This window comes from Oncorhynchus masou, chromosome 30 (assembly GCF_036934945.1).
Source record: "Oncorhynchus masou masou isolate Uvic2021 chromosome 30, UVic_Omas_1.1, whole genome shotgun sequence".
Classification (NCBI taxonomy): domain Eukaryota; kingdom Metazoa; phylum Chordata; class Actinopteri; order Salmoniformes; family Salmonidae; genus Oncorhynchus; species Oncorhynchus masou.
The window spans coordinates 13,789,100-13,811,307 of record NC_088241.1 but is presented as its reverse complement, the minus strand read 5'-3'; the positions used below and the strand labels follow the sequence as shown (position 1 = coordinate 13,811,307).

The window sequence follows — 22,208 nt, the reverse complement described above, 5'->3', positions numbered from 1 at the left end:
TCTCTTCAGATTCCAAGGATTGGTTTGGTTATAGTCAATACAGGCACTTGGCATAACACCAGACAATATGTATGTTTAAGTTGTACTACAAACAGAGCTGTAATGCCGAACAGCACAGGCATCCAAGAACAGTAACTTGGCTGGGTGGAAGCATCGTTCAAACCAATGAAAGAAAGTATAATTCACCTTGTGTCTTTCATTCATGCCAATGCCCAGCACCCGTAAAAGTGCATAATCACAACATACTTCAACTTCTCACAAAATGAGTGTGTGTGTGTGAGAGAGAGGGAAAGAGAGAGGGAAAGAAAGAAAGAAAGAAAGAAAGAAAGAAAGAAAGGAGAGAGAGAAAATAAATAAAGACAGAGGTGTCACTCACCCAGCCTGCTCCTGCGGATCACATCAGGAGAGACAGGTCTCAGTTTCCTCTCAGATTTGATCTCATCCAGGATCCTCTCATGCAAGGTGGGAGGAACCTGGGGCTGGGGCTTCAGCTTCCTGGCTGCTGCCTACACACACAAATGCACATGCGCACACACATGTGCACACACACACACGCAGATACATACATGCACTCACACTGAGTTATGGGCATCAGAGTAATGGACATCAGGCCTTTCGCCGCTGCCTCCTAAACCTTAAAGACACCGTCACTGTACTGTTAATATCACTGTCACTGTACTGTTAATATCACTGTACGGTTAATATATCACTGTATGGTTAATATCACTGTCACTGTACTGTTAATTTCACTGTCACTGTACTGTTCCTTTCACTGTCACTGTACTGTTCATTTCACTGTCACTGTACTGTTAATTTCACTGTACTGTTAATATCCCTGTACTATTAATATCACTGTCAATGTACTGTTAATTTCACTGTCACTGTACTGCTAATATCACTGTACTGTTAATATCACTGTCACTGTACTGTTAATATCACTGTATTGTTAATTTCACTGTCACTGTACTGTTAATTTCACTGTCACTGTACTGTTAATATCACTGTACTTGTTAATATCACTGTCACTGCACTGTTAATATCACTGTACTGTTAATATCACTGTCACTGTACTGTTAATTTCACTGTCACTATCTGTTAATTTCACTGTCACTGTACTGTTACTTTCACTGTACTGTTAATATTACTGTACTGTTAATATCACTGTCACTGTACTGTTAATTTCACTGTACTGTTAATATCACTGTCACTGTACTGTTAATATTACTGTACTGTTAATGTCACTGTCACTGTACTATTAATTTCACTGTACTGTTAATATCACTGTCACTGTACTGTTAATATTACTGTACTGTTAATGTCACTGTACTGTTAATATTACTGTACTGTTAATATTACTGTCACTGTACTGTTAATATCACTGTACTGTTAATTTCACTGTCACTGTACTGTTAATATCACTGTACTGTTAATATCACTGTCACTGTACTTTTAATAGCACTGTACTGTTAATATCACTGTCACTGTACTGTTAATATCACTGTCACTGTACTGTTAATATCACTGTCGCTGCACTGTTAATATCACTGTATGGTTAATATCACTGTCACTGTACTGTTAATATCACTGTACGGTTAATATCACTGTACGGTTAATATCACTGTCACTGTACTGTTCATTTCACTGTCACTGTACTGTTAATATCACTGTACTGTTAATACCACTGTCACTGTACTGTTAATTTCACTGTACTGTTAACATCCCTGTACTATTAATATCACTGTCACTGTACTGTTAATATCACTGTACGGTTAATATCACTGTCACTGTAATGTTCATTTCACTGTCACTGTACTGTTAATATCACTGTACTGTTAATACCACTGTCACTGTACTGTTAATTTCACTGTACTGTTAACATCCCTGTACTATTAATATCACTGTCACTGTACTGTTAATATCACTGTCACTGTACTGTTAATATCACTGTCGCTGCACTGTTAATATCACTGTACGGTTAATATCACTGTCACTGTACTGTTCATTTCACTGTCACTGTACTGTTAATATCACTGTACTGTTAATACCACTGTCACTGTACTGTTAATTTCACTGTACTGTTAACATCCCTGTACTATTAATATCACTGTCACTGTACTGTTAATATCACTGTACTGTTAATTTCACTGTCACTGTACGGTTAATATCACTGTACTGTTAATTTCACTGTCACTGTACGGTTAATATCACTATCTGTTAATTTCACTGTCACTGTACTGTTACTTTCACTGTACTGTTAATATTACTGTACTGTTAATATCACTGTCACTGTACTGTTAATATCACTGTCACTGTACTGTTAATTTCACTGTACTGTTAATATCACTGTCACTGTACTGTTAATATCACTGTCACTGTACTGTTAATATCACTGTACTATTAATTTCACTGTACTGTTAATATCACTGTCACTGTACTGTTAATATTACTGTACTGTTAATGTCACTGTACTGTTAATATTACTGTACTGTTAATATTACTGTCACTGTACTGTTAATATCACTGTACTGTTAATTTCACTGTCACTGTACTGTTAATATCACTGTACTGTTAATATCACTGTCACTGTACTTTTAATAGCACTGTACTGTTAATATCACTGTCACTGTACTGTTAATATCACTGTCACTGTACTGTTAATATCACTGTCGCTGCACTGTTAATATCACTGTATGGTTAATATCACTGTCACTGTACTGTTAATATCACTGTACTGTTAATATCACTGTACGGTTAATATCACTGTCACTGTAATGTTCATTTCACTGTCACTGTACTGTTAATATCACTGTACTGTTAATACCACTGTCACTGTACTGTTAATTTCACTGTACTGTTAACATCCCTGTACTATTAATATCACTGTCACTGTACTGTTAATATCACTGTACTGTTAATTTCACTGTCACTGGGTTAATATCACTGTACTGTTAATTTCACTGTCACTGTACGGTTAATATCACTATCTGTTAATTTCACTGTCACTGTACTGTTACTTTCACTGTACTGTTAATATTACTGTACTGTTAATATCACTGTCACTGTACTGTTAATATCACTGTCACTGTACTGTTAATATCACTGTCACTGTACTGTTAATATCACTGTCACTGTACTGTTAATATCACTGTCACTGTACTGTTAATATCACTGTACTGTTAATTTCACTGTCACTGTACGGTTAATATCACTGTACTGTTAATTTCACTGTCACTGTACGGTTAATATCACTGTACTGTTAATATCACTGTACTGTTAATTTCACTGTACTGTTAATATCACTGTCACTGTACTGTTAATATCACTGTCACTGTACTGTTAATATCACTGTCACTGTACTGTTAATATCACTGTCACTGTACTGTTAATATCACTGTCACTGTACTGTTAATATCACTGTCACTGTTAATTTCACTGTCACTGTATGGTTAATATCACTGTACTGTTAATATCACTGTCACTGTACTTTTAATATCACTGTCACTGTACTGTTAATTTCACTGTACTGTTAATATCACTGTCACTGTACTGTTAATATCACTGTCACTGTACTGTTAATTTCACTGTACTGTTAATATCACTGTCACTGTACTGTTAATATCACTGTCACTGTACTGTTAATATCACTGTACTATTAATTTCACTGTACTGTTAATATCACTGTCACTGTACTGTTAATATTACTGTACTGTTAATGTCACTGTACTGTTAATATTACTGTACTGTTAATATTACTGTCACTGTACTGTTAATATCACTGTACTGTTAATTTCACTGTCACTGTACTGTTAATATCACTGTACTGTTAATATCACTGTCACTGTACTTTTAATAGCACTGTACTGTTAATATCACTGTCACTGTACTGTTAATATCACTGTCACTGTACTGTTAATATCACTGTCGCTGCACTGTTAATATCACTGTATGGTTAATATCACTGTCACTGTACTGTTAATATCACTGTACTGTTAATATCACTGTACGGTTAATATCACTGTCACTGTACTGTTCATTTCACTGTCACTGTACTGTTAATATCACTGTACTGTTAATACCACTGTCACTGTACTGTTAATTTCACTGTACTGTTAACATCCCTGTACTATTAATATCACTGTCACTGTACTGTTAATATCACTGTACTGTTAATTTCACTGTCACTGTACGGTTAATATCACTGTACTGTTAATTTCACTGTCACTGTACGGTTAATATCACTATCTGTTAATTTCACTGTCACTGTACTGTTACTTTCACTGTACTGTTAATATTACTGTACTGTTAATATCACTGTCACTGTACTGTTAATATCACTGTCACTGTACTGTTAATATCACTGTCACTGTACTGTTAATATCACTGTCACTGTACTGTTAATATCACTGTCACTGTACTGTTAATATCACTGTACTGTTAATTTCACTGTCACTGTACGGTTAATATCACTGTACTGTTAATTTCACTGTCACTGTACGGTTAATATCACTGTACTGTTAATATCACTGTACTGTTAATTTCACTGTACTGTTAATATCACTGTCACTGTACTGTTAATATCACTGTCACTGTACTGTTAATATCACTGTCACTGTACTGTTAATATCACTGTCACTGTACTGTTAATATCACTGTCACTGTTAATTTCACTGTCACTGTATGGTTAATATCACTGTACTGTTAATATCACTGTCACTGTACTTTTAATATCACTGTCACTGTACTGTTAATATAACTGTACCGTTAATATCACTGTCACTGTACTGTTAATTTCACTGTACTGTTAATATCACTGTCACTGTACTGTTAATATCACTGTCACTGTACTGTTAATATCACTGTCACTGTACTTTTAATATCACTGTACTGTTAATATCACTGTCACTGTACTGTTAATTTCACTGTACTGTTAATATCACTGTCACTGTACTGTTAATTTCACTGTACTGTTAATATCACTGTCACTGTACTGTTAATATAACTGTACTGTTAATATCACTGTCACTGTACTGTTAATATCACTGTCACTGTACTGTTAATATCACTGTCACTGTACTGTTAATTTCACTGTACTGTTAATATCACTGTCACTGTATTGTTAATATCACTGTCACTGTACTGTTAATATAACTGTACTGTTAATATCACTGTCACTGTACTGTTAATATAACTGTACTGTTAATATCACTGTCACTGTACTGTTAATATAACTGTACTGTTAATATCACTGTCACTGTACTGTTAATATCACTGTCACTGTACTGTTAATATCACTGTCACTGTACTGTTAATTTCACTGTACTGTTAATATCACTGTCACTGTATTGTTAATATCACTGTCACTGTACTGTTAATATAACTGTACTGTTAATATCACTGTCACTGTACTGTTAATATAACTGTACTGTTAATATCACTGTCACTGTACTGTTAATATCACTGTCACTGTACTGTTAATATCACTGTCACTGTACCGTTAAAATCACTGTCACTGTACCGTTAATATCACTGTCACGTTAATATCACTGTCACTGTCACGTTAATATCACTGTCACTGTCACGTTAATATCACTGTATCGTTAATATCACTGTCACGTTAATATCACTGTCACTGTACCGTTAATATCACTGTACCGTTAATATCACTGTACCGTTAATATCACTGTCACTTTGTAACAATAACTCTTGACTGTCAGTGCTGCTCCTCTATATTACTGAGACAGGCACTTCAGTGAGACTGGAGCAGAGAGGCTGGGATAGTGATGCGGGGACAGAGAGGCTGGGGCAGAGAGTCTGGGGCAGTGAGGCTGGGGCAGAGAGTCTGGGGCAGTGAGGCTGGGGCAGAGAGGCTGGGATAGTGATGCGGGGACAGAGAGGCTGGTGCAGAGAGTCTGGGGCAGTGAGGCTGGGGCAGTGAGGCTGGGGCAGAGAGGCTGGGATAGTGATGCGGGGACAGCGAGGCTGGGGCAGAGAGGCTGGGGCAGAGAGGCTGGGGCAGTGAGGCTGGGGCAGGGATGCGGGGACAGAGAGGCTGGGGCAGTGAGGCTGGGGCAGTGAGGCTGGGGCAGTGAGGCTGGGGCAGAGAGGCTGGGATAGTGATGCGGGGACAGCGAGGCTGGGGCAGAGAGGCTGGGGCAGAGAGGCTGGGGCAGAGAGGCTGGGGCAGTGATGCGGGGACAGAGAGGCTGGGGCAGAGAGGCTGGGGCAGTGATGCGGGGACAGAGAGGCTGGGGCAGTGAGGCTGGGGCAGTGAGGCTGGGGCAGTGAGGCTGGGGCAGTGATGCGGGGACAGAGAGGCTGGGGCAGTGAGGCTGGGGCAGTGAGGCTGGGGCAGTGAGGCTGGGGCAGAGAGGCTGGGGCAGTGATGCGGGGACAGAGAGGCTGGGGCAGTGAGGCTGGGGCAGTGAGGCTGGGGCAGTGAGGCTGGGGCAGAGAAGCTGGGATAGTGATGCGGGGACAGAGAGGCTGGGGCAGAGAGGCTGGGGCAGAGAGGCTGGGGCAGAGAGGCTGGGGCAGTGATGCTGGGGCAGAGAGTCTGGGGCAGAGAGGCTGGGGCAGAGAGACTGGGGCAGAGAGCATTGATAATCAGATCATCAACTGGAGCTGTACATCTATCAATCACCCCTCATTCCAATCAGAATAATCATATTCCAGAACCCCAAATCCTGAACTACCGGAATTTTTAGGGGGATATAAAAAAACTCTTTCTTTGACTAAAGATGGGTTCAGTAGCTTGTGGTTTAATTGGAAAGGGGACAACCCTAGTACCAATTCCCAGGCGTCCTCAAGTTCCAGTGATGAATGAGACTTGGAAGGATGGCATGGCAAGACTAGAAGACACCAGAATGAGAAGAAAGTGGGACAGGTACCATAGAATGTACTATCGTATAGTATATAGTACATTCATTATACAGTACTGTACACTAACAGGATTAGAAGGAGAGAAAATGCCCCATGTTCTCCTCTCTAAACCCTACAACTGTACAGCCCATATAGATAAGAGATATACTTTACATACATAGCTAATAGTTGTCTTCTTATTTCATTCTATGGTACTCTGTTCAGCCCAAAGAGACAGAACAGAGTTGTATCTCTATGGTTCAGCCCACCACCATGTCAACACCAAAGAGGTTGCTAGTTGATGTAAAGTATATCTGTTGTTTCTATAGGCTGTGCACTCACAGGGTTGAGAGGAGGTCTGGACCGGATGAAGTCTAGGATGACCTCATGGGCGCTCTTCTTCAACCTTGGTGGGATGTCGTTGTTTACCTGGAGGTGCAAGGACACACACACACACACACACACACACACACAGAGATTAAGAGAGAGCATAACTACATTAAAACAACAAACCATGCTTTTAAGACACCTGACAGTCTTACCATGACCTTGCGTAGTTTGTAGCGTTTGGAGCGGATGTCATCCATGAGCATCTCGTAGGGCGTGAGCTGGAACTCGATGGCCAGAGGGTTGTACTGGCGCTCCTGGACCTTCTTCAGCTTCACCCCGTTCCGCAGGTCTCCCATCACCTGCATCCAGAACTTAGCCTGGGGGATGCAGGGGGACAGAAATCATATAGCAACACAGTACTCATGCAATGATTTAACACTTATAGGGCCAATTTCCAGACCCAGATGAAGCCTAGATACTCCTGTGTTAAGTTCCCCAGTTTCTGTGTTGTGGTTTTGTTTGTATGTGTGTTTCAGGATGGCTTCCTGAAATTCCCCCAAGCAGCTAATTGAAGCTGACCCCACCCACTCGTCAGGATACAGCTGTATCTCATTACAGACTCCTTCTCCAGCTATATAAGCCAGTGTTCTGTTGCTCAGAAAAGAGATTATTAGTATGTCTTGTGTTGGTTGTTGCTGAGAGAATAGAGCTGCTTGGTATGTTCTATGTTGGTGGTTGCTGATTAGTATGTCCTGTGTTGGTGGTTGCTGATTGGTATGTCCTGTGTTGGTGGTTGCTGATTGGTATGTCCTGTGTTGGTGGTTGCTGATTGGTATGTCCTGTGTTGGTGGTTGCTGATTGGTATGTCCTGTGTTGGTGGTTGCTGATTGGTATGTCCTGTGTTGGTGGTTGCTGATTGGTATGTCCTGTGTTGGTGGTTGCTGATTGGTATGTCCTGTGTTGGTGGTTGCTGATTGGTATGTCCTGTGTTGGTGGTTGCTGATTGGTATGTCCTGTGTTGGTGGTTGCTGATTGGTATGTCCTGTGTTGGTGGTTGCTGATTGGTATGTCCTGTGTTGGTGGTTGCTGATTGGTATGTCCTGTGTTGGTGGTTGCTGATTGGTATGTCCTGTGTTGGTGGTTGCTGATTGGTATGTCCTGTGTTGGTGGTTGCTGATTGGTATGTCCTGTGTTGGTGGTTGCTGATTGGTATGTCCTGTGTTGGTGGTTGCTGATTGGTATGTCCTGTGTTGGTACCCGGGGGGGGGAGGGAAGGCCCCTAGGGAGTGCTTAGGCAAAAGTCTTGCAGGCATAACCCGTATTTACTGTCTATACACACTAGGTAAGACCTGGGCGGACCACCCCCTATATTTTGGTTAGCGCACCACCCCCTCAATTTTGGTTAGCGCACCAGGTGGTGCTAAGTTAGTGGGACGGTAGGAACGGGGGCTTTGACATTTACTTTCTTTGCTTTGGTTCCGTTCAGCCTGTGATAAGGAAGCAAATTCCCAGTCAACTGTAAATTATTTGCCTTTCATCTTTACTCGCACATACAATCCCATACCTCTTTTACTCCACGGGGAGTTGAGCTGTAACATGGTGTTGCGTTCCCTCTCTAGGAGGCATACGTAACACCTGGGCTACAAACATGCTAGTCCAAGAGTAGGTTTTAATGAGTCTGGGGAAACCTGTCCTAAGGGTGTTGCCAGGTAATAAGGAGCTGGTCACCTACCCAGTCCGCATTCTGGAGCTCATTCAGGCCTCTGCTGGGATCCACAGACGGCTCGCCACCCATCTTCCGAAGATTCTACGAGAGAGGTGGGGGCGATCAGAGTGAGAAAGAGATGAGCGCTTAAAGGCCCAGTGCAGTCAAACATTGATTTTCCTGTGTTTTATATATATTTCCACACGGAGGTTGGAATAATACTGTAATTGTGAAAATGATAATGCCCTTTCAGTGTTTGCAATTTGTCTGTTTTTGTGCGATAGAGTTTTGGCCTGCTTGGTGACATCAAAAGATAGTTCCAAACCTCTCTGCCAATAACAGCTAGTTTTCTGTTTTCCCCTCCCCGCTCAGACCACTCCCAGACAGTCCTCGCAAAATTTTGCTTCTTTTTAACAATTTTTAATTAAACAGTAAGGTACTTAATTATTTGATATTGAGAGCTTGCATTGGACCTTTAAGTAACTGACCTCAAAGCCACAGGTTTCATCCTTTCATGTTGATGTTAATCAAGTTCATAGACTACCACAGCATTAGGATGGGCAGCTAGCCCTGCTATCAGTCACACCCACAAATCGTGCATCGAGCATGATGGTACATTCCCACCACACACATTCCCAGTCCATTTTCATCAGTGACTGAAAATCATCATTGTAGCCATAGGGAATAAAGCATGGTCCTACCAGTGTATGCATAGCAGAGATTATAGCTTTAAGCCATGTTCAAGATGACTGTATGAAATAGTGTGGGAACTCTCTTAGCTAGCCCCTGCTAAAACCAATCCACTGCTTTTAAATGTGTGGGAAGGAGTGAGTAAGTGCACTTTGAGAGCATTGGGATGCAACCAATGAAGCAGTGAACAACCTGCATCCCTTCACTTCCTGATTCAGGAGTTCATTAGAGGACAGGACACTGAGGGATCTGTACTGCAGCAGACTGGAAAGCCTCCTCTCTCTCCCTGAGTGGTGAGAGAGGGGGTGTCAACCTGCATCCCACCGGTGTTTGATGGAGCAATCATGGGAGTCTCTCTGCTACAGTCCCTCACAGGAGATTTACTACAGGGCCTCTCCTCTCACTGGAAATACAGCCATAACTCACACTACACTGGAAAGGGCATTTGCTAAGGTGTCTGCCTTCTCTACCATTAAGAGTTTGGTACATATTCCCTTTTCATAACATAGCATAAAACAGAAAGCTTTACCATGGTCCGTGAATAACATGATTGTTGACACATTTAAAAAAAAAAGACATTTCTGAGCAGAGGAGCCCAGGGTGAGATGATGTTGGACTTAACACCCGGTGCTCATTTGTACAACCAACACAATACCATCCCTTTCCTAACTTATCGTATTTAACCCCAAGCAAATAGGAACTGCAGTGGCTTTGGTGATTCAGCTACAACTATGTTTTTAATAGTGTCCTTCTGTCCTGTTATAGAGCTCTTTGTTATGAAAGAAATGGTTTCTCTCTCTGCCTGCTGTCCTGTAGCTAGCTAGCTAAATCCCCTGTGGGACAACGCGTCTCTGCCTCGCTGCCAGACAGGAGGACAAGTGGGGGAGGGGAATGATGCAGGGGTGAAAGCTCATCTTATTTCTCCTGGTATCACACACACAGAGATGTGCACACGCACAGACAGAGAAACACACAAATGTAACCTTGATCCCACATTGAACAGCCAAGCATCTTGACCAGAGATTGCACTGTCCAGCAGATCCTTAGTCCCATCCCTACTGCTATAGTTCTAGGTGTCTCTGCCTCCACATACAGTAGACTAGACTACATCCTGGCCTATTCACATCTGGTTGCATACACCAGATAGGCTAACTAAACTGGATGCACTGTCTGTAGCCCCCTGAACCACAGAGCTTGACACTTGTCTCCCCTTCTTCATAGCTCTTACCCTCTCCTCATAATAAGACTCTCCACTCTCTTTTGTAACAGTGAATTATATAACTATCCAATTCCTTCGCTCCTTTCAGATGTACTACTGTGGAGGGGGAGTGCTGCTTGGCTGGATGGGTCCCTGGGGAGTAGCATCCAGTATGTGTTTCATGGGGACAATTCCAAAAGCTGAGCACAGATTTGTCCTATAACAAACCCTGCATACCTTCTGTCACACACACACACACACACACACACACACACACACACACACACACACACACACACACACACACACACACACACACACAGAATAACCTATATTCCTTCTCTGTGACACACACACACACACTAACCTGCATTCCTTCCCTGTAACACACACACACACACAGTAACCTGCATTCCTTCCCTGTAACACACACACAGTAACCTGCATTCCTTCCCTGTAACACACACACAGTAACCTGCATTCCTTCCCTGTAACACACACACAGTAACCTGCATTCCTTCCCTGTAACACACACACAGTAACCTGCATTCCTTCCCTGTAACACACACACAGTAACCTGCATTCCTTCCCTGTAACACACACACAGTAACCTGCATTCCTTCCCTGTAACACACACACAGTAACCTGCATTCCTTCCCTGTAACACACACACAGTAACCTGCATTCCTTCCCTGTAACACACACACACACACACACAGAGTAACTGGAATTCCTTCTCTGTAACACGGACGCACGCACACACAGTAACCTGCATTCCTTCTCCTCTGTAGCACACACACACAGACACACACACACACACCCGACTCAAGGCTGATATACAGTAGGATCCATTACAGGACATGTACGTAGCGTGCCATGTTGATCAGTTCTCTGAAGCATGTGAAACACCTTAATGTCATGCTGCTTAATCTCCTGAATGAATGTCTCTCCAGTCACATGACCTCTGAACATATGTCCCGGGTCTACATGTTTGTCTGATTTACAGTACAAGGTTGTCTAGTGGTGAATGCCGGTGACCATTCAGATTCACCTTTTAGTGGTCCTATGTGCACTGGAGCCTGAGAATGAGATGTCAATCAGGTCCCAGAAACAGACCGGAGCTGTTCCAATATCCACACTGGTTAGCATACCACATAGGATAAAGCAATGTATTGGGAATACATGCTAAGTACTATGCTAGTATAGACAATGGAACAGAACCACTATGTAAGCAAGCCGAGGGCCTATTCAGTCAGGTAGTGTGTTGTGAGCATTGGTAAATGGAGGTGGTTTGGTGAACCATCCTCACACGATGAGTAACCTTTCCTGAGACCTGAAGACTTTCTTTACCTGCCCAAGCTAATTCCTAACCTTTAGCTCAGTGGACTAACGCAGTCTTGTTGCACCCAGTTGGTCACACATTGATGTGTAGGTAGCCTCACCTCTTTGGCACTCTTGATCTTCTCCAGGAAGGAGCGTAGCTCCCTGGTCTCAGCGTAGAGAGCACGGCACACAGCCTGGTAGTGGCTGGGGGCATCGCCAGGGCTGGGGAGGTGAGACACACACATCTACAGACAGACACAGACAGACAGGGAGAAAGAAGTAGTACTGTAAGTAAAACATTGTAGATACTGTAAGTATGGTAATTCAGCAGATGACAGAACGTATCCTTGTGACAGTAGATTACAAAATACTGTATGTCCTTGTTTCTCTGAGATGAACAGAAGGTGCTCTTGGCATGATCTTGGCACCAGTAGTCCACTGCATTTCCCATCCCATATAGCGCCTCAAATTCTAACAGAAAATGGTTGGCCGTCTCATCTGCAATCTTGCCCACCAAGTAAATTCCCTGAACCGACAATATTTACATTAGATAAATGGTGCTGCTGTGTAGAGGAGGAAGCCTGGAGCAGAAATGGAGAATTAGGTATTAGGGAGTCTTTCCCCAGTAGCATCATAATCTCAAAATTCCCTAACCCATTTATCTTTAATAGAGTCATGCTGATATAGGAGAAAAGCCCTGATTATAAATCACACAGTAATATACATCTGAAATGTTGTGAAACATCTAGAAGGCAGTTAGAGAGAGAGAGAGAGGCAGGCAGTTCCTTTAGGGTAAGGCTCTATAGTTAACATCAGACAGAGAGAAAGACGAGGGTGGACTGGAGGATAGAGAGGATGACTACTATTAGAGGAGACATCCAGCCATCAGGCAGTAGGGCTGGCAAGACAACAGCGACACTGTCACCCAGGCAGCTCAGATGTCCACAGCCTCAGATAACCTTGCTAGCAGTCGCTATGGAGACCTGGTTCCATCCCCTGGGCCCTGTCTCTAGAATCATTATTTCACCACTGTCATGTCTGTCCTTCTCGGGCCGGGTCGGATGGAAGGCTGAAGACTACAGTTCAGTCGAGGCTCCTCAGAGGAGGAATGGGAGGACCATCCTCAGTGAATTTCATAAAAACATGATATATTTTTTGTATTTACATTTTTTTCCTTTTTAGATAAAACTATATGAAATATATTCACATGTCACAAAATAATTGATTAAAACATACTATTTTGCAATGAAGGTCTATGGTAGCCTCAGCAGCACTCTGTAGGGTAGCACCATGTGTAGCCGGAGGACAGCTAGCTTCCGTCCTCCTCTGGGTACAGTGACTTCAATAAAAAAAAAGGTGGCTCATGGTCCTCACCCCCATCCATAGACTTACACAGTAATTATGAATACTTCCAGAGGATGTCCTTCAACCTATCAAAGCTCTTGCAGCATGAACTGACATGTTATCCACACAATCAAATGATCAGAAAATGAATCTAGTACCGCAAGCATACGCTAAAAATGGAGAAGCAAGAGTGATTTCTTCATTTTTTTTCTCTATCAGTTTCACTTACTACAATTTCACTGGAGCTAGAAAATACAGCTTGCTAGATTAGCCTACTCAAACACCCTGCTCAAACAGAGATCTATGCTAGCTAGCTGGCTTTAACTATCCAACACAACACTGGAACTCTTTCAAGTCAAGGTAAGCTTTTGGTTTTACTGATTTATTGTCACCGGGGCCCACTGGTGTAACTGCTAAACTGCTTACTGATTGACTGTACACTGTAACATTACTGCATGACTGTAGCGGGTTTACTAATGCGTTAGTTCTATTAGCTATGTTGACTATGATGTTACTTTAGCTAATATGGTGACAACGATGTAGGCTGTGTGTAGTGGTTATAATATGATTTGGCTTGGAACGTTTTTTTTTTTACCTGGTCTCCTATAGTTGATGTGTTGTGCATTGAAGTCCACAAGCGAAGGAAAAAGGTGAGAGGAGGAAAACGCATAGATGTGAGAAGAAATACAAAGTGACTGCTATGAAAGTGAACTGTGTTTACACTTGATCAGGGGTGTATTCATTCCGACGATTCTGTTGAAAAACATTTCTTAAATGGAATGAAACGGGGATAATCAGACATTAATTTGTCCAATAAAAACTTTTGTTTGTAACTGTTGGACTAATGATTACACCCTAGATCAGCTAGATGTGGACAAGAGTGTGCAAGGTGGTATTGAATGTATCACTTTCTGTCACCTTTTTCTCTACGCTGCAAACTTTCATTCATAGGCTAGGTTGTAGCAACCTCATGAATAGGGAAAATTTGAGTATCATGTAGTAGTCTGAACCTATCGATGCTACATTGAAATGGGTGAATGGAATATGAATGACAGTCATCCAATATTCTCTAATAGAAATAATGCTAATTTAAAAAAAAACATTGTCCTCCCACCACTGCTATGGTTATTTAAGGACTCACTGGGTGGATCTAGTATGATGCCTGTTCTCTCAACACTACTGGACATTTCTTATTATACCTTTATTTAACTAGACAAATTCTTATTTACAATGACGGCCTGTTCAGGGACAGAACGACAGATTTGTACCTTGTCAGCTCGGGGATTTGAACTTGCAACCTTCCGGTTACTAGTCCAACGCTCTAACCACTAGGCTACCCTGCCGCCCCGACATGCTGGGTGGATCTAGTATGATGTCTGTTCTCTCAACACTACTGGACATTCTGGGTGGATCTAGTATGATGTCTGTTCTCTCAACACAACTGGACATTCTGGGTGTATCTAGTATGATGTATGTTCTGTCAACACTACTGGACATGCTGGGTGGATCTAGTATGATGTATGTTCTGTCAACATTACTGGACATGCTGGGTGGATCTAGTATGATGTCTGTTCTGTCAACACTACTGGACATGCTGGGTGGATCTAGTATGATGTATGTTCTGTCAACACTACTGGACATGCTGGGTGGATCTAGTATGATGTATGTTCTGTCAACACTACTGGACATGCTGGGTGGATCTAGTATGATGTATGTTCTGTCAACATTACTGGACATGCTGGGTGGATCTAGTATGATGTCTGTTCTGTCAACACTACTGGACATGCTGGGTGGATGTAGTATGATGTATGTTCTGTCAACACTACTGGACATGCTGGGTGGATCTAGTATGATGTATGTTCTGTCAACACTACTGGACATGCTGGGTGGATCTAGTATGATGTATGTTCTGTCAACACTACTGGACATGCTGGGTGGATCTAGTATAATGTCTGTTCTGTCAACACTACTGGACATGCTGGGTGGATCTAGTATGATGTCTGTTCTGTCAACACTACTGGACATGCTGGGTGGATCTAGTATGATGTATGTTCTGTCAACACTACTGGACATGCTGGGTGGATCTAGTATGATGTCTGTTCTGTCAACACTACTGGACATGCTGGGTGGATCTAGTATGATGTCTGTTCTGTCAACACTACTGGACATGCTGGGTGGATCTAGTATGATGTATGTTCTGTCAACACTACTGGACATGCTGGGTGGATCTAGTATGATGTATGTTCTGTCAACACTACTGGACATGCTGGGTGGATCTAGTATGATGTCTGTTCTGTCAACACTACTGGACATGCTGGGTGGATCTAGTATGATGTCTGTTCTGTCAACACTACTGGACATGCTGGGTGGATCTAGTATGATGTATGTTCTGTCAACACTACTGGACATGCTGGGTGGATCTAGTATGATGTCTGTTCTGTCAACACTACTGGACATGCTGGGTGGATCTAGTATGATGTCTGTTCTGTCAACACTACTGGACATGCTGGGTGGATGTAGTATGATGTATGTTCTGTCAACACTACTGGACATGCTGGGTGGATCTAGTATGATGTATGTTCTGTTCTGGACATGCTGGGTGGATCTATGTATGCTTCTGTCATGTGATGTATGTTCTGTCAACACTACTGGACATGCTGGGTGGATCTAGTATGATGTCTGTTCTGTCAACACTACTGGACATGCTGGGTGGATCTAGTATGATGTCTGTTCTCTCAACACTACTGGACATGCTGGGTGGATCTAGTATGATGTCTGTTCTGTCAACACTACTGGACATGCTGGGTGGATCTAGTATGATGTCTGTTCTGTCAACACTACTGGACATGCTGGGTGGATCTAGTATAGATTATAGTCTCCACTACTGAACATGCTAGGTGGATCTAGTATAGACAATAGTCTCAACACTATTGAACATGCTGGGTGGATCTAGTATAGACAATAGTCTCAACACTATTGAACATGCTGGGTGGATTTAGTATAGATTATAGTCTCGACTACTGAACATGCTGGGTGGATCGAGTATAGATTATAGTCTCAACACTACTGAACATGCTGGGTGTATTTAGTATAAATTATAGTCTCCACTACTGAACATGCTGGGTGGATCTAGTATAGATAATAGTCTCAACACTACTAGACATGCTGGGTGGATCTAGTATAGATTATAGTCTCAACACTACTGGAGGGAAGACCCATATACAACAACTGCAGGCTCCAGTACCATGACCCTGACCTGATCACCACAATTTTGTAGTTGACTGCACTTGATGGCTTGACAGCAGAAAACCTACTATTTCCTTATTAACCCTGTCATTCACCCATGTAGTGACATTTTGGCTTTTAATCATCAACCACCACCCTCCCCCAATCAACAGCTGCCTACCCTCAGGATGTCCCTGTAGCCACGAACATTACAGATGTTGATGGGGTCGTCTTCGGCCTCCTCCTCTTCCTCGGTGGCCTCGTAACCTTCGTCAGGGCAGGCGTCTCTCTCAGCCTCGCCCATGTTGGTCATGAGGTCTATGAGCTGCTCCAGGGGTGGGCTCAGCTCCCGCTCCTCGCTCTCCTTCAGTCCGTAGTCCAACGCCTTGTAGATCATGATGCCCAGAGACTCAATCACCTAAAGGACAGGACACAAGCAACAACACACACTGGGTATCATTATATTGCCATCCATATACAGTGCCTTCGGAAAGTATTCATCCCTTGACATTTTCCACATTTTGTTACGTTACAGCCTTATTCTAAAATAGATTAACCTGTTGAGTGTAGGGGGCAGTATTTTGATGTTTGGATGAAAAACGTACCCAAATGAAACTGCCTATTTATCAGGCCCAGAATCTAGAATATGCATATAATTGTCAGATTATGATAGAAAACACTCCAAAGTTTATAAAACTGTCAAAATATTGTCTGTGAGTATAACAGAACTGATATTGCAGGCAAAAACCTGAGGAAAATCCAACCAGGAAGTGCCTAAGATAAACAAATCTCCCTGTTCCATTGCATGCCTTCCCTCCATTTCAAGAGATATCAACCAGATTCCTTTCGCTATGGCTTCAACATGGTGTGAACAGTCTTTAGACATAGTTTCAGGCTTTTATTCTGAAAATACTGATGCTGAAAAATGAGCGAGAACGATCACATCGCGTCAGTGGATGACTGGGTGCCAGCAGAGTTGGAGCAGACATTTTCTCTCTCTCTCCTATTGAAAAAGCTACGGTCCGGTTGAAATATTATCGATTATTTATTGTAGAAACAACCTGAGGTTTGATTATAAAAAATGTTTGACATTTTCTATGAACTTTACAGATACTATTTGGAATTTTCGTCTGCCCGTCATGACCTGCACGAGCCTGTGGATTGCTGAACAAAACACGCCAACCAAATGGAGGTTTTTGGATGTCTTCATGTTTAAAATAAATGGATTTTGAATAATTTGCCTTGATTTGTGTTATTCAGCTGTTAATCTCCTGGAAAACAAACGTAAATATGAGTTTGTGTCTTCGTTCCCTGTTATGTAATATATATAATCTCCTTTCATTATCCTGCACGAGACTGTCCCATGCTTTCAGCAGTAGCATGTGCTACACAAACACATGACCCTTTCATTCAAGTGAACAACCCAACCTTTAAAAGCAAGGCAGACCTTAACAGATTAGTCAGTAATAACGTGACTTGACTGAGCCAGCAGAGATTACTGGCCATTATAAACTGGGTGGTTCAAGCCCTGAATGCTGATTGGCTGACAACCGTGGTATATCAGATGACGAAACACTTGTTACTGCTCTAATTACATTTGTAAACAGTTTATAATAGCAATAAGGCACCTTGGTGGTTTGTGATTATATGGCCAATATACCACAAGTATATATACTATATTTCCATATACCACACCCCCTCGGGCCTTATTGCTTAATAATAATGACACAATGACACATAAATACTGTTTGGTTCTAATTCTGAGAGTAAAAACTCTATGGTCACTATGAAAGCATAACCAAGTTTATTCTCCCAGAGGATCAATACAGCTGCATCAGACAAATCATGTTTCCACCAACACAAGTATATATACTCCAATTTAGGCACTCCTCCTTCTCTCCAATCCTTACATCTATTATGGCTCGGCAGGAAGACGAAGTAAGACAAAGTAATAGGGTAATAAACCATAATTTCTCCCTACGGAGATCTGACCTGGCCTCAACACCTCATTTGCCTAATCTACAGATGTTCATCTGTCTCCCCTATAGCAATCCTGTGACTTCCTCTCGTCCACCCAGCACATTCCAAAGCCATCTGACTCCTACCGATAACCATTAACTTCTGATGTAAAAACCAGTCTCTAGGATAGCAATGTTCTATGCTTAACCCAGAATCCAACAATATTTAAGATGATAAAACCAACAAATATTCAAGAGGTTCAGAGGAGTGATTTAAATCTTATGCATACATTTATTAAATCAAGAATATCTGTATTGTTTTATGCTTAAGTCCAGTACTTAATATGAGCTGGATCTCCCCCCCACTCCCCCACTTAATGTATTTCCTTATAGAATCACAGAAGCGCAAATGGTTCTGGAGGAGCTGCAGCAAGCCTGATAAATTGACATAAAAGTTATAGTTACTCCTGTCTGTTCAGAAAGAATTGAAATAATTTCAAATAGCCTACTTCACCATGACAAAGTCCAAAATGTTGCCACAGAGGATAAATAGCTTATTTTAAAAATAGCCCAGCTGTGGAGTGTAGCTCAATAACAGGGTCTAGCCTACAGTTGGGAACAAGCTGCAAATCTGTCAGTAAACAGCATGCAGACAAAACTGGCCTTTCGCAATATTTCAAATAGCCTACAATCACGGGAAAACACAGGCTGGAAAGCAAATGTCTCCTGCTGAAAAGAGAGAACTCTAATCTGTCAGCTATAGGCGATCAATATACAGTGCACTCGGAAAATATTCAGACCCCTTGACTTTTTTCACGTTTTGTTACTGTACTGTAGTCTTCTTGGGTATGATGCTACAAGCTTGGCACACCGGTATTTGGGGAGTTTCTCCCATTCTTGTCTGCAGATCCTCTCAAGCTCTGTCAGGTTGGATGGGGAACATCGCTGCACAGCTATTTTCAGGTCTCTTTTTTTGGTAACCTTCCCCAGATCAACTGTGGGACCTTATATAGATAGGTGTGTGACTTTCCAAATCATGTCCAATCAATTGAATTTACCACAGGTCAAGTTGTAGAAACATATCAGAGACTGTAACGTTCTTTGCTTCACGGAAACTCGAGAGACGCTAACGGAATCGGTGTAGCCAGCTGGTTTCTTCACAAACATCTTTCTGGTAAGAAGAGGGGCGGGGGTGTATGCCTTATGGTTAACGAGACGTGGTGTGGTCACAACAACATACAGGAACTCAAGTCCTTCTGTTCACCTGATTTAGAATTCCTCACAATCAAATGTTAACCGCATTATCCACCAAGGGAATTCTCTTCGATTATAATCACAGCCATATATATTCCCCCCCCAAGCAGTCACATCGATGGTTCTGAACAAACTTTATTTGACTCTTTGCAAACTGGAAACCACATATCATGAGGCTGCATTCATTGTAGCTGGGGATTTTAACAAGGCTAATCTGAAAACAAGACTCCCTAAATTGTATCAGCATATCGATTGCACAACCAGGGCTGGTAAAATCTTGGATAATTGCTATTCTAACTTCCGCAGTGCATATAAGGCCCTTCCCTGCCCTCCTTTCGGAAAAGCTGACCACGACTCCATTTTGTTGCTCCCTGCCTACAGACAGAAGCTAAAACAAGAATCTCACGCGCTCAGGTCTGTTCAACGCTGGTCCGACCAATCTGATTCCACGCTCCAAGACTGCTTCCATCACGTGGACTGGGATATGTTCCGCACTGCGTCCAACAACAACATTGACGAATACGCTGATTTGGTGAGCGAGTTCATTAGAACGTGCATTGAAGATGTCGTTCCTATAGCAACGATTAAAACATTCCCAAACCAGAAACCGTGGATTGATGGCAGCATTTGCGTGAAACTGAAAGCACGAACCACTGCTTTTAACCAGGGCAAGGTGACCGGAAACATGACCAAATACAAACAGTGTAGCTATTCCCTCCGTAAGGCAATAAAACAAGCTAAGCATCAGTATAGAGACAAAGTTGAGTCGCAATTCAACGGCTCAGACACAAGAGGTATGTGGCAGGGTCTACAGTCAATCACGGATTACAAAAAGAAAACCAGCCCAGTCACGGACCAGGATGTCTTGCTCCCAGGCAGACTAAATAACTTTTTTGCCCGCTTTGAGGACAATACAGTGCCACTGACACGGCCCGCAACCAAAACATGCGGACTCTCCTTCACTGCAGCCGAGGTGAGTAAAACATTTAAACGTGTTAACCCTCGCAAGGCTGCAGGCCCAGACGGCATCCCCAGCCGCGCCCTCAGAGCATGCGCAGACCAGCTGGCTGGTGTGTTTACAGACATATTCAATCGATCCTTATCCCAGTCTGCTGTTCCCACATGCTTCAAGGGGGCCCCCATTGTTCCTGTTCCCAAGAAAGCTAAGGTAACTGAGCTAAACAACTACCGCCCCGTAGCACTCACTTCCGTCATAAAGTGCTTTGAGAGACTAGTCAAGGACCATATCACCTCCACCCTACCTGACACCCTAGACCCACTCCAATTTGCTTACCGCCCAAATAGGTCCACAGACGATGCAATCTCAACCTCACTGCACACTGTCCTAACCCATCTGGACAAGAGGAATACCTATGTGAGAATGTTCATCAACTACAGCTCATCATTTAACACCATAGTACCCTCCAAACTTGTCATCAAGCTCGAGACCCTGGGTCTCGACCCCGCCCTGTGCAGCTGGGTACTGGACTTCCTGACAGGCCGCCCCCAGGTGGTGAGGGTAGGTAACAACATCTCCACCCCGCTGATCCTCAACACTGGGGCTCCACAAGGGTGCGTTCTGAGCCTTCTCCTGTACTCCCTGTTCATCCACGACTGCGTGGCCATGCACGCCTCCAACTCAATCATCAAGTTTGCGGACGACACTACAGTGGTAGGCTTGATTACCAACAACGACGAGACGGCCTACAGGGAGGAGGTGAGGGCCCTCGGAGTGTGGTGTCAGGAAAATAACCTCACCCTCAACATCAACGAAACAAAGGAGATGATTGTGGACTTCAGGAAACAGTAGAGGGAGCACCCCCCTGTCCACATCGATGGAACAGTAGTGGAGACAGTAGTAAGTTAAGTTCCTCGGCGTACACATCACAGACAAACTGAATTGGTCCACTCACACAGACAGCATCGTGAAGAAGGCGCAGAAGCGCCTCTTCAACCTCAGGAGGCTGAAGAAATTTGGCTTGTCACCAAAAGCACTCAAACTTTTACAGATGCACAATCGAGAGCATCCTGTCGGGCTGTATCACCGCCTGGTACGGCAACTGCTCCGCCCACAACCGTAAGGCTCTCTCGAGGGTAGTGAGGTCTGCACAACGCATCACCGGGGGCAAACTACCTGCCCTCCAGGACACCTACACCACCCGATGTCACAGGAAGGCCATAAAGATCATCAAGGACAACAACCACCCGAGCCACCGCCTGTTCACCCCGCTATCATCCAGAAGGCAAGATCAATACAGGTGCATCAAAGCTGGGACCGAGAGACTGAAAAACAGCTTCTATCTCAAGGCCATCACACTGTTAA

The 22,208-nt window shown here is 42.9% G+C and overlaps 1 protein-coding gene across 4 annotated transcripts in view; it reads right to left on the bottom strand.

The window, feature by feature from the left end:
- Window positions 1-22,208, bottom strand: part of LOC135522099 (protein spire homolog 1-like) — a 53,396-nt gene that overhangs the window by 10,300 nt on the left and 20,888 nt on the right. For all 4 annotated transcript variants that reach the window (XM_064948054.1, XM_064948056.1, XM_064948055.1 and 1 more), the window contains exons 3-8: window positions 16,855-17,091; window positions 12,224-12,349; window positions 8,921-8,995; window positions 7,401-7,565; window positions 7,201-7,287; window positions 377-506 (exon numbers count right to left, since the gene is read on the bottom strand). In XM_064948054.1, coding sequence (XP_064804126.1) covers window positions 377-506; window positions 7,201-7,287; window positions 7,401-7,565; window positions 8,921-8,995; window positions 12,224-12,349; window positions 16,855-17,091 — 820 coding nt within the window. The remainder of the gene's footprint in view (window positions 1-376; window positions 507-7,200; window positions 7,288-7,400; window positions 7,566-8,920; window positions 8,996-12,223; window positions 12,350-16,854; window positions 17,092-22,208) is intronic.